We start from the raw sequence: 12826 nt of genomic DNA, 5'->3' as shown, positions 1-12826 counted from the left end.
TTTATTTACTGAATTTGATCTTCTCTTAAAGCTCCTGTGTGAAGTTTGTAGCTGGTTATAAAACAAACTAAAATCAATAGTGATGTCTTTATGAGCTAAAAAAAAAAAAAAAGGCAAACAAGACCTTCAGACTAGATTGACTTTTTTTCTATGTTGTTATTTTCAATGCCTGAAGCTGCTGCCAGTGTGTAGGTGTCAAAACAGCACACTACAGAAACACAATTTTTTTTGGGGGGTACATTTTCCAAAGCAGAGATTTTTGATGAGTGATACTTTGGACTGTTAAAATGCAGCAGGATGAGATGGTTTTGTCAAAAATACTGTTTACACATGTACAGCATGGGCTCAGCAGAGATCACACACATACACATACCACTTTGTCCACAGGGTGCACCAAAATGGTAACAAAAAGTCCCTCATAGGGGCTTTAACTTTAAAAATAAACGTTACAAACTTGTACCAGTTGTTAATTCCCTTAAGTGAAAAAAGGGAAAAAATATATTTTAATTTTTCTGCTTTTTTCCTCTTTTTTTTTTCTTCTCATGTGTGCTCCATACTTATGTTTCATGTTTTTTTTAATCCTCTTCCAATGAAACATCATCTGTGTTCCGTCATCATTATTAACACAGTAGATCCAAATATCAGGGGCGTTTTTAAATCTTCAGTTCAACCCTGACAGTCAAACACATGTCTCTCCACCCCGCCCCCTCACCAACACCCCCCCCCCCCAAACAAACCTCTCTAACCTCTCGGGCTGAGGTGTCAGTCGCCTCTCCTGCCGCTGTGACTGACATGTTCTCCATCTTGACGGGTCGCTCTTCAGAGGAGACACTGTTCACGGCCGATTTCCAGCTGCCGATCGTCTAGAAAGTTATAACAGCTCCGGAATTGTTCAATAGTAGCAGCGGAAAACACTTTGAAATAAGTCTGATGGCGCGGTGGACAATACTTTTGTTTACTTTATACGGAGTTCTGCACGGACAAGGTAAGTGCGCACGCAACACACCTTGTAGCCTATTTCAATACCTTTTGTGAGTATTCGAGATTTAAATAGCGAGTGACACTCTTTAATAGGGGAAATTCCAAATACTGTCGAAGTTCTTCTGTTTTCTTTACTAAAATGTTTTTTTCTGAGAGTGTTACACCTTTTTGATTCTACCCGCGTCACTAGTCCTCAGAAGTAGACTTGCTATTTTTTTCCATCCACTTTGCCCCAAGTTTCTTCTGTGTATTTGTGACACTCACTCCTTCATACCAACGCTGCAGAGATTCAGACTCCTACTTTACAAGGGTGCTGTCAGGATGGGAGGGATCGGGCCCTGAGAGGACAAGACTGTACAATCCTCCCCCTCATCTCCTCTTCCCACACCTGCAGGTGAGCAACACCTGGTTTCTCAAGAGCAACTTGGTCCCTTGAAGGGTCTCAAAAAGGGGCCCAGGGACTAAAGGAAAGGTCAGTTCAGGGACGATCAAAGAGGAAATGCGTGCAAAGCTGTGTGCATCTGTGACTCACCTAGCATTTTCACTTCCCTATTTCTAAGAGTGAACAGATTCATTTGCAGCTAAAAGACGTCATATTGGACACAAAAAAAAGCATTAAACAACAGTGGGGAATGTGTGTTTCCTGTAGACCAGGGTTTGCAGTGGTATTTGTTTTTTAAAGCAGGAAACCCCCTCAGGGTTACAAGCCCCAAATCATCTCCGCAGCCCTCAACCATCCATCCCGCCGTGGAGGGTTTTACCACATAGTAACTACATAGTAAGTGCAGGCGTTAAGTGCCCCCCTGGAGCATTTGTAACACTAACAGGCTTCATTTGACCGTTAGAACATAGAGGTGGTGATTGATGGAATAGAGGAACACCTGGTCAACACATGGAGGTCAGTTGAGGGAGCGTTTACCTAGGAAATAACTGGGCGGGAGGCACTGGAAAGACTAGGCATGTAATAAGGCATGTTGAATAGAAAACATAAAAACACTTCCTGCCTTTGCAGGTACAATCTTCTCAAAATGGTCATGTTATCCCACTCTTTTTATGAATACAGTTTGTTGTTCTGTCGGAGATTTCAACGCCAAATGCCTGATGTTGATTTACAGGATTGGCCAGGAGCAGTGCTGTGAAGCAGCAGTGGGAGACCAGCTCTGTGACAATGGCATCAAGATGGCCCGGGGTCAAGGAGCCTGCGAGAGGCCTTTCTTCCAAGGAGACCCCTGGGAAACCAAAATCTCCAAGGTCACCCTCCTTAATGTCAATCTCGATGACCATATTTTTTGTCATTTACACGACTCCTTATTCTAACACACGTAGACAACACACTTAGTCCTCTAGAAATCAACAGGAAGAGTACAATTCTTTTTTTTTGTAGATATTTAATTTCATCGTCTCTTTCTCCCGTTTTAGATGTGTTGTGACTGCTGTGTGCTCGGTCTGATGCTAGCCAGCCGCGGCTCGAGCTGCGAGCTCCAGGGTTTGTTGCTGGGGAGACAGTGCGCACACTCGGCTCAAACTTGCTGCGGCAAAAACACAACAGAGGGAATCGAACCCACTGTTGAAGGTAAAAGACTTTCAGGTCTTTCTGTGCCTTGATGAGTACCACTCTGTCTTATCATGGGGCGGTGATTACTGGGCGTCCCTGGCACTCAAAACAATCAGTTACTTGGACATTTGCACACGTTAGGTCCCACTCAGATTAGACCAAGACAGAGTTCTATTTTTTCATTCCACATTGTTTTTACTCATTTTCAAATCCTGGTGCCCAAATGACCAACAATACAACTTAACCTAAGACTGTTCAGGAGCAGATTCTGTTGTGTATAGCTAGTAGCAGCTAATGTAGCATTAACTGCAAGCCTCAACAACAGCTGAGGAGCTGCAGAGTTGATATACTTCTTGTATTGTATTTTAGTTTTATCAGACTCAGGTGACATCACGTGAGGCAGTTTTATGGGCCTTCATTGCTGCTCCCTGGAGCCACAAGCCTTCATACTAACTTTTCACAAATGAGACTTTTAATGGACTTTGAAGTTTAAAAATCTCAGGAATCGAGAAAGATAAATCTTAAATATACTGTAGCTGTAAATTACAATTCATAAGACCTTGGTAACAACTTACTAGAGACTGGTGTGATTTTTCCGGCAATGGGAGCAAAAGCTTGGCAGTTTGTTTGGGTTTAAAGAGCCAGTTTTTAGAAGAGTCGAGTGCCCGACATCAAAACAGGCAGTGTTCCCGGATTAAAGACATCAGTCCTGTTTCCATAAACTGCTGGATGAAATGGTCTCGGTGTGGCAGCTGGGGAGCAGATTGCTGCCAGAGAGACAGACAGACAGAGAGACGAGCAGTCATTGGGGTATTCAGAAGACTTAAGCTGTAGACACCTTGCCAAATGGTACCTCAGGGCCAAATGGTGATTTGATTTGTAGCGTTTGTCACCTTTCTAGCTTCAAGTGAAAAGAAACGAGCAACAAAAGCAACACAGCAAGCTGCAAAAACACAATTAGGGAGAAAGCAAATTGCCAAGGTCAGAGAGATGTAGGCATGATAACACAAGGCCATAGAGACTTAAAGAAATCTTACGAGTAGTTGTTTTTAATCAAAGCTTCTTTTTTTTTCTGTCCATAACCAGTGACAGAGAAGTCAGGGACCAGTGTTACTGCCAAACCTCCAACGGAAGTGGACGCCTGTATAGGTTTGACACTTTCATTTCTTTATTTAATCAGCGGCTTCTCTGTCATAATACGTAGACGTAGAAAGATTTAGCCCTGGCGTGATGAGTCCTGAGATTTAGGTATCCATCTCTTCATGTGTCTCACCCTCCACTTTTTTCAGACTCCAGTTGTTCCCAGTTGTGTGCGGATAATGGCACATGTGCTTGTCATGATGGTTACCAAATGCAAAAGAATGGAGTGAATTGTGAGGGTAAGTAATCTAAATAAAAGCATGACTAATCTAGAATTCTATAGCCTGTCTAAATAAAGGACTTCAATTAAGTGGTATTTCAAAGGGGATGTTATTTTAGCCAATTAAGGTTTCCTAATTTTTCACCAAAAATGACAGATTTATTTGTCTATTACTTTAAAGAACCTGTTCATAAGTTTTGGTTTATGTCGATTTCAGCGTCCACTATAGACAAAGTCATACCTTTTATCTCTTTGCTGATTTTGTCCTCTGCATATGTAGGTAGTGTTTTTGAACTTCTGTAGTGTGCTGTTAACTGTTTTGTCCATATCCTACCCTGCGCCATTAGTTTCAGGCAACAACATAAGAATATTGAGCTTGCTGTTGATGGAGGACATATAGAGGAAGCAGGATTCATTTCAGTTTGTTTCATAACCAGTTACAAAATCCTCACAGGAGCCTACAGCTGAACAATTAAACAGCTTCTATACTGTATGTAAGCGAGCTAATTCTAGCCTTCAAACATGCTGCTTTTTCATTATCCGTCCTTCAATCCGTTATCTATACTGCTACTGCTTGAGCCAATCACAACTGTCATTGGGTGTGGGGCGAGGTTACACCCTGGACTGTTACAGTCAATCACAGCGCTGAGATATAGAGACAGACAACCAGCCACACTCACATTCACACCTACTGGCAATCCAGAGCCACCAATTAACCCAACCAGCATGTCAGAGAACCCACATATGGACGGTGAGAACATGCAAGCTCCACACAGAAAGGCTCCTGTCAGACGGGGATTCAAACCAGGAACTGTCTCGCTGGGAGGCAACAGTGCTAACCACTGCACCACCGTGCAGCCCGCGTTTAGATTATGTTCATGGGAAATGTTGTGCATGGTAACATTAGCATTAGTCTGTTAGCATGCTTACATAAGCATACAGTTTAGAAACACTAAGAGAATATGATTATTGTTTTAGAGTTGTCTATATATTGTATGTTTCCGTCCGTCCCTGTGGGGACAATAAAGATACATTTGACCTTTGACCCTTTGTATCCATTCAAGTTTTCCATATAGAAGTACAAGCCTTGCTTTATCTCTTACAGTAAAAAACGAATTGGACCGCACAATCCACGGAAGCTTTCATATATGTTTCTGCCCTCTTTCTTATTTTTGAATGGATGTGTCTCTTCTCAGATGTTAATGAGTGTCTGACTAACAGTCACAACTGTGTGTACGGCCAAGTCTGCATCAACACAGAGGGCTCCTTTCGCTGTCAGAGGGAAACTGGCTGTGGCACTGGGTATGAACTCACGGACGACAACAAATGTCAAGGTAACAAGTCAGTATCACTGCAGAAAAAAACAAAACATGTGAATAAAGGAAGCTGTCATTGGAATTAGAGGGGGAAAACACATTTTCCCATACCATGTTAATTAAGTTTGTTTAAGTAGTAGAAAAGCCAATACCTGACCTGCAGTTTTCAGTATTTCACGTAAAAAAAAAAAAATTGCTCCCATTGTGTGTTCCAGACATAGATGAGTGTTCTTTGGGGACCCACAATTGCGGGCCGGATTTTCTTTGCACCAACACCGAAGGCTCATTCCGTTGCCGGCCAAAGGAGAGTTGTGGAGACGGTTACATTCAGGATGCCGTGGGCAGCTGTATAGGTGAGTTCAGTGTCGCGAGCAAAATGATTTCTCTGATAAAAGGTGAGCCGACTTTGCTAAATGTGTTTCATTATTTAGATATAAATGAGTGTCTGACCCGTACAACTCCATGCCTGCCTGGCCAGACTTGTATCAACACAATGGGCTCCTACACTTGTCGCAGGAACACAGTGACCTGTGGAAGAGGCTACCATCAATCAGAGGATGGAACACGTTGTGAAGGTAAATCTTACTGTGGTCCCAACTTTCTGTTCATGTTGTATTCATTCATTGTATCTCATCTTAATTTCCCCTTTTTGACCTAAAGAGGTAAAATGTGTTATCCTTATGTTACAGATGTAAACGAGTGCCGTACAGGAAATGTGTGTGTTGGCCATGGTTGTGTAAACCTGGTGGGCTCGTACCGCTGTGAATGCAAAATTGGCTTCATTTTCAACAGCCTCACCAAGATGTGTGAAGGTACAGCACAAATTAATTTATATATTTTGAGTTGAATTTGTATTTGGTGCAAATGTATTTTCAGGTGAGTATGCAAGAAATAAGTGACAAACAAAAGAGCAACAGTGGAGAGATATGTTTTCATGATTGTCAATGTGCAAATCTAGCTCTTTATTCAAATGAGGATATCGGTCGTAAATCCGGACTTTCAAATTCATAGTCCGTCCCCTGTGTTCTATAGATAGAAATGAGTGCAGGCATTATCCTGGGCGACTCTGCGCACACAAGTGTGACAACACAGAAGGGTCCTACATGTGCAGCTGCACCTCCGGCTTCAAACTCTCCCATGATGGCAGGAACTGTGAAGGTAAAGTTTGTATTCTTTTTTTTTAAATAATCCATTAAATGTGTATCTTAGAATTATCCAATGTAGTTTATTATTAAGTTTTTACATTTACGCCTGTTTGATGATAGATATCAACGAGTGTGATGCTAACCCTTGCAGCCAAGAGTGTGCCAACGTCTACGGATCCTACCAATGCTACTGTCGCCGTGGTTACCAGCTGAGTGACATAGATGGGATAACATGTGAAGGTAGTCCATGATGCTTAGTGCTGGAATGTATTAAATGTCAGATAATCGGGGCGCTGGTGGAGCAGTGGTTACTGCGTGCGCCCCGTGTGTGGAGGCTGTAGTCCTCCAAGCGGGCGGCCTGGGTTCGAATCCAGCCTGTGGCTCCTTTCCCTTTCGCATGTCATTCCCTACTCCTGCTCCCTGATTTCCAACTCTATCCACTGTCCTATCTCCATTAAAGGCACAAAAAGCCCAAAAATAAATCTTAAAAAAAAAAAAAAAAAAGAAATGTCAGATAATCATGAGTCATCATAAACAGGAACAGATACCGTTAACTGTTTCTCTCTGCTGCTCCCAGATATTGATGAGTGTGCTTTGCCAACCGGAGGTCATGTCTGCTCATACCGCTGCTCTAACGCTCCAGGAAGCTTTTATTGTACCTGCCCACCCAGCGGCTACACACTCGCCTCCAATGGACGGACATGTCAAGGTCAGTTGACACACCTTATGTGTTGTTGTGCTATACCCTTTTCCAATACTTTCCCCAAAAGGAGTTTGGACATTTTGTTGTATTATTCTGTTAAATGTCTAAGCTATCCTTTCCCCCCGTGTCTTCAGATATTGATGAATGTGCTGTTGGGAGCCACACATGTTCTGTCTCTGAAAGCTGCTTCAACATCCTGGGAGGATTTCGCTGCCTTTCCTTTGCATGTCCTGCAAACTTCCGGCAAGTCGCAAAAGGGTAAGAGCTGATGGTTACTTGGCTTTGATGCGCTATAAAAAGGAGTGGGCTTTTCTCCAACTGAGCATGAATCATCTCACTGATCTGCAGTTGAGTTGAAGAATCTCTCATTACTTCTCTCTCATTTTGCACTCTTTTAATTGTTTGACTTGATGTGTATTTTTATGGTTTTACATTCTTTAGCCCACACTTCTTGGTGGCAAACTCCTTTCTCACGCTCCAACTGTGATCTGTTGCTCCATCTCTTAGTTTTTCTTTCCCTCTTCTTCCACCCATGTATGCAGCCTTTGCTTTCATTGTTCGCCTTCTTTCCGTGAGAGTTTTATTTTTTTCCCTTCCAGCCGTTGCGAGCGCGTAACTTGCGAGTTCGCGCAGGATCCAGCGTCGTGTTTTTCGCTCCCGCTGAGAATCTCCTTCTACAACGTCAGCTTCCCCATCAACACTCCCGTCCCCGCTAACGTTTTCCGGATGGGACCCTCTAATTCAGTTCCTGGAGACAAAATGCTGCTCGACATAGTCTCCGGAGACGAGGAGGGATACTTCATGGTGCAGCAGCAGACTCATGGAGGCGAGATCACACTGCGCCATGTTTTATCCCAGCCCCGGGACTTCTTTCTGACTGTGGAGATGAGGCTGATCCGCTACGGGACGTCACACCTGTACATGGCCAAGATTGCTGTGTTTATCACACCTGAGCAGATCATTCGGCCCTCGAGAACATTTCCATATTAGCAGAAATTTAGTCCATCCTGATTTCGTATTGTTCACTCATCCATATTTATAATTTTTTGCTCCCATCAGTACTCGTGTTAATACTCACAGAACCATCTTTATCTAACTCTAAACACAGTTAATATAGGGTCAATGAAATATTCTTGTTCAATAGGGAAACACCCCATAATTCACATTAAGTTAAAATGATTTAATAGCAGTCTATTCTGGTGAATCTTCGTAGTTATTTAAAATAAAATACATATATATTCTTAGTGTGCCATTTTAAAATCATTCATATATTACATTTCCTTCTTTATATATTCTAAATCATTGAGCTCATCAGGAAGCAGCTTACATTTGAACAATAAGTCAATTATCAGCGCACTACATCATTTCCTGGCAATAGATGGGGATTGTAATGTTGTCATTGATTAATTGCTATTGAACTTTAGATGTGAAGCTCGAAGCATATTTATTATGGAAGCAGTGTAGTTTAGAAAGATGGAATAATTCCTCAATATTTAAAAAAATGTGCATATGAACTTTCTGTACAAAAGTTAGTTGACAGGATTGGTATCACTTTTACATCCGTGTGATCAGAACAAAGCTAGAACCAGAAGTTTGTTAGCTTAATTTAGCATAAATGCTGGGAAAGGAATATACAGTGGAGGCTCCAGGATGTCACTGTGCCTCCTCAAGAAACTCAAGTTCAACACATAATTTAGAAAACAAGGTGGATTAAGTGATTGAGCTTTACCAGACCTGGTTGTTGTGTTTTTACCTTTGAAAGAGCCAAACTTAAGCTAATGCTAAGCCAAAGCTAAATAGCTTGTCTTGTATTGGAATTTCAAAAGCAAACATGAACTTGGTTATGAAATACTCATCTAACTCTTGACAAGAAGGGTATTAAGCATATTTCCCTGCACAAAGACATGAAAAATATATCTCTAATATATAATAAATAAATAATTTGACAGTAAAATGACGTCCATAGCCGACATGTGATGTGGTCTTGGGATAAGTTTCATGGTTTCAGACAGGACTCTGGTAAAAAAAAAAAAAAATCATATTTGTATATTTCTTTCTTATGTTTCAGCATATGATGAAGCAGTAGATATTCAAGTATTATTACTTAATGCCTCCACTAGATGGAGCTCCACAGCTGTTGAGTATCTTTATAACACTATGACAGGGTTGTGCATTAATTTGCACTGATGGCAGCTCACTTTCCCTCATGTCTGTCCCACAGCTTCCCTCTGTGTGTACGTTCTGTGTGTTTGGAATAAAAAAAAGTGACAGATAAAAATTACTTTTCAGTCTTTATGGTTTCTTCTTTTCAATGGCCACTGCCACTATTCTTGTGCTTCGTCTGCTGTGGTCATTTTCTAATGTTGAAACCAATTTTTTCCAATGATCTGTTCCAAGTGGTCTCAACATTAGATCAAACGGGCTTTGACTTAGCGGACAGTAAGAAAAATAAGCGTTGAACTTATTTATGGGCACCTGGTGTGCAGCCAGCATGGGGCTCAATTAGTGGTGGAGCAGCATTACAGCTTATAAGATGGATGGTGCTTTTAGTGTTGGTATTGGGTGGTTATCAGTTAATTTGCTGAAAAGAATACCTAAAGGCTTGTAGCTGTGTTTGTCAGTTGGATGAATGCAGCCAGACAAATTTTCCACTGGTGGTTTTTGAGGTTGAATGCATACAGAGATTATTTAAAATGCAAAGAAATTACATTTTTATCCACTCCCCCCTTCTTAAACCTTTGCATTACACAACCACCTGCTTCCATGCTTGGTGGGAAATTATTCTGATTTTGTAAATAGTGAAATACACATCATTATAATGAAATGTTTTATCCTATTTATGTTTATGAGAGGCACGTTCACATTGATTCTGTTGCTGATTCTGTCAATCATTAGATCAGTTTCCTTGTCCTGCATGTCGCCTTGATGTCAGGATCACACCAAGTGGCATCCATTCCTCTTGTGGGTTTTCTACCATGCCTTTATTCCCTAGTGGCATTTTATTGGTGCTGACTATCACACAATCATCTCTGTGGCTTTTCCTGCATGTTAGCTGTTGACTTGGACTCACCTGCTTGCGCCTAACTGCATGGCTCTGCTCCCAGTGCCATTTTTGTGGTTGTGTCTGAAAACACTGCTCTCTTCATGTTGGGTAACCTCACTAACAGGATTTTAGGCTGAGGATTCAGAGCTTTTTTTTAAAGGCTAACCATGGAGGTCTATGGGGCTATTCAGGTGTTGCCAGGTTCTTAATGCACAACTCAAAGGTTGGGCTTTCATCTACGCTTTTTCTCGTAAAAACGGTTGTTTACTGTATGCAAGAAATGACACTTCAGATTGATTGCACTTATTATAATATCATTCCCTTTCCCTTCTATTCATTCCAATGTCCTTCTCAATTTCAGACAAGATACTTCAGTCAGTGTGCGTTGTATTAAGGCCTGTCCACCTAACGACATCGGCTGCAATCTGGACCCCGTCCACCTCATCACCCACACCAGCATCTCTTTGCCCACCTTCAGAGACTTCAGTGGCCCAGAGGGTAAGGCAAGGCAGAAGTACAGCAGATACTCAAATCAGCTTTCAGAGCCTCTGATCCATTGAATTTGATAGTGTATGTGTTTTTCTTTTATGCAGTAGGGAATATGTTGTTGTAATCTGTATTCTGTTTTAATATAGTAGTAGTTTTTGGTCTGAGGCTGAAAACTTTAACTCAGTAGCTTGTAATAACAAATAAGTCACCGCCTCATTGTATTAAAAATCATTAACCAACCTGCCACAGTTCATAAGCGTCACTTAGTGATTCTTACCTACCAAATCATTGTTTTACCATGCCATGAATATCTGAATGTAAGACCCATTTTTTTCTTCAGACTAATACTTTAAACCAAATCTTCCAACAGAAATCGTTTTCCTGCGGACAGTTGCGGTCGCTAACCCTGCTCCTCTCCCTGATGCCACGGACATTTTCTTTGACATCCTGACTGCAGATCCCCAGTTATCTTTTGACGTGTCGAAGCGCTCCCACCTTGGCATGATCATGGGTAAGAGGAGAGAGGATCACTTGTAACCAGGCAGATATCACATTCACTTATATCTCTCCCAAAATGGAAACCAAAACAGTCACTAATCCCAGTCTGCGTCATCCCTCAGGTGTGGTCCGGCAGGTAAAGCCTATCATTGGCCCCAAGGATTTTGTGCTGGAGGTGGCCATGAACTACGTCAAGTCCGGGATCATTTCACATCGCAATGTTGTCATCATCCATGTCTTCATCTCTGAGTTCTGGTTCTGAAACAAGCTTAGAGATAAATGGAAAAAGAAATAAGATATAACCTCTTCATTTCTGGAGGTCTAGACTTCTATTGCAAAACACTGGGAAACACTTTAAATGTCATGTCAATGCTGTGGAATGCTGAATTGATATACTTCAAATAAATCACTGGAATTTGTTAATTTGCTACTGTTTGATATCATGAAAACAGTTTGCAAATCACTCATTTAGTAACAATACATCTTTGCTATTTGAAACACAATATGTACTAATAAAAAGAAGGGAACTAACAAAATATACAAGTCAATGAGTGAGAAGTACCGGTAAGTGGATGTATTAAAAAGTGTTAATCCTGTTTAACGTTTTAGTTTAGCACAGTGGTTTTTAACTGGTCTAGCCTCAGGACCCACCACCAACTCCTTCATGAAAAATCGCGACCCAAATTTCAGATATTTTTCAACCAGTCAGATTTGTGCAATGAAATATTGTGCAGTTTGCACCTCAGACGGTACAAAACGTGACAGCACTCCATAGACTTTTTGACACAATATTTTTTCTAGGCACACATTGGCGACCCACTAAAAATGTCTTGGTGACCCACTTTTGGGTCCCGACCCACCAGTTGAGAAACGCTGGGTTAGCATATTAGAATGCTAAAATTGGATAATTCTCTCTTAATTCATACAGGAGTGACTAATGGTAATGTTTTATGATCAAAAAACAATGACTAGGAGTTTTTACTCAAAAAAAAAGAAAACTACAAGCTCTTTATTATCTTATCAGTAATTCACTCAGACTAAGATCTTTTTCTCATGGCTGTCATAAGAGGTGACGGTTGGTTGACCCAAGGAACTGTTTGATAGTTGCTCTTTTTCATGCTTCATTTGACATTAAAAAGCTACATGTATGGATTATATTACAACAGAAATATGTGTTTTGCGCGATCAGACTATAGGTCCATCTGTGGATAATAAAATGTGGTGAATTGTGTACATGTTTATTTGAACAGAAATGAGTAAGACTTCCACCACAGCAGACTAAACCAGCTGTCTTCTAGTAAGCATAAATGGGGTTTCCATCTTATAGTATTTCATGTTTTTCCTGTAATTCAACTCTTCAGATTCCCCATCATACCATACCACTTCCAGTTTGTGAGTATATTTCCAGTTATTCCACTCAAGAATGAATAATGGGACTCCTATACTGGGAATGTTTGGTTCTTCAAATATCTCATCTTAAAGCTGACAAATTGCTTGAGGTGGATACTCCTTACCATCCATAATCAACGCTCCTCCACATCGATTCTGCCTTTCACCACTGCCGTGCTTTTCCTGGCCAGTGAAAACACGGGGGACAACCATGCGGAATAAAATTGTGTAATCTTAAATTTGCCACTTTACATGAAAATCCCTAAGGCTTTTGCTGAAGACTTGTTTTTTCAGCTGTAAAAAATGTTCCACAACTTCTCTAGACTCAATAAATTGATGTTCAGACC

The 12826-nt window shown here is 41.1% G+C and overlaps 1 protein-coding gene across 1 annotated transcript; it reads left to right on the top strand.

Moving 5' to 3' along the window:
• The first annotated feature begins 757 nt into the window (after positions 1–757).
• Positions 758–12321, top strand: LOC132956659 (fibulin-1-like). Its single transcript, XM_061030233.1, has 17 exons — positions 758–985; positions 1267–1375; positions 2097–2232; positions 2401–2554; positions 3623–3685; positions 3826–3915; positions 5093–5230; positions 5428–5565; positions 5644–5787; positions 5902–6024; positions 6245–6370; positions 6478–6597; positions 6935–7066; positions 7195–7318; positions 10465–10601; positions 10963–11103; positions 11213–12321. Exons 1-17 carry the CDS (start codon positions 931–933, stop codon positions 11350–11352), a joined length of 2070 nt encoding a protein of 689 aa, XP_060886216.1. The 5' UTR covers positions 758–930; the 3' UTR covers positions 11353–12321.
• The last annotated feature ends 505 nt before the right edge of the window (positions 12322–12826 follow it).

This window comes from Labrus mixtus, chromosome 22, assembly GCF_963584025.1.
Source record: "Labrus mixtus chromosome 22, fLabMix1.1, whole genome shotgun sequence".
NCBI lineage: Eukaryota > Metazoa > Chordata > Actinopteri > Labriformes > Labridae > Labrus > Labrus mixtus.
The sequence above is the reverse complement of the archived record's forward strand: the minus strand, read 5'-3'. Positions and strand labels throughout refer to the sequence as shown.

What these genes read in the sequence shown, in the direction of transcription:
- LOC132956659 (XM_061030233.1), top strand. Translation starts at nt 931, where the DNA reads ATGGCGCGGTGGACAATACTTTTGTTTACTTTATACGGAGTTCTGCAC. An exon ending in GGGAAACCAAAATCTCCAAG is followed by an intron (nt 2,233 to 2,400) that starts GTCACCCTCCTT and finishes CTCCCGTTTTAG; the next exon opens with ATGTGTTGTGACTGCTGTGT. An exon ending in TGCCGTGGGCAGCTGTATAG is followed by an intron (nt 5,566 to 5,643) that starts GTGAGTTCAGTG and finishes TTCATTATTTAG; the next exon opens with ATATAAATGAGTGTCTGACC.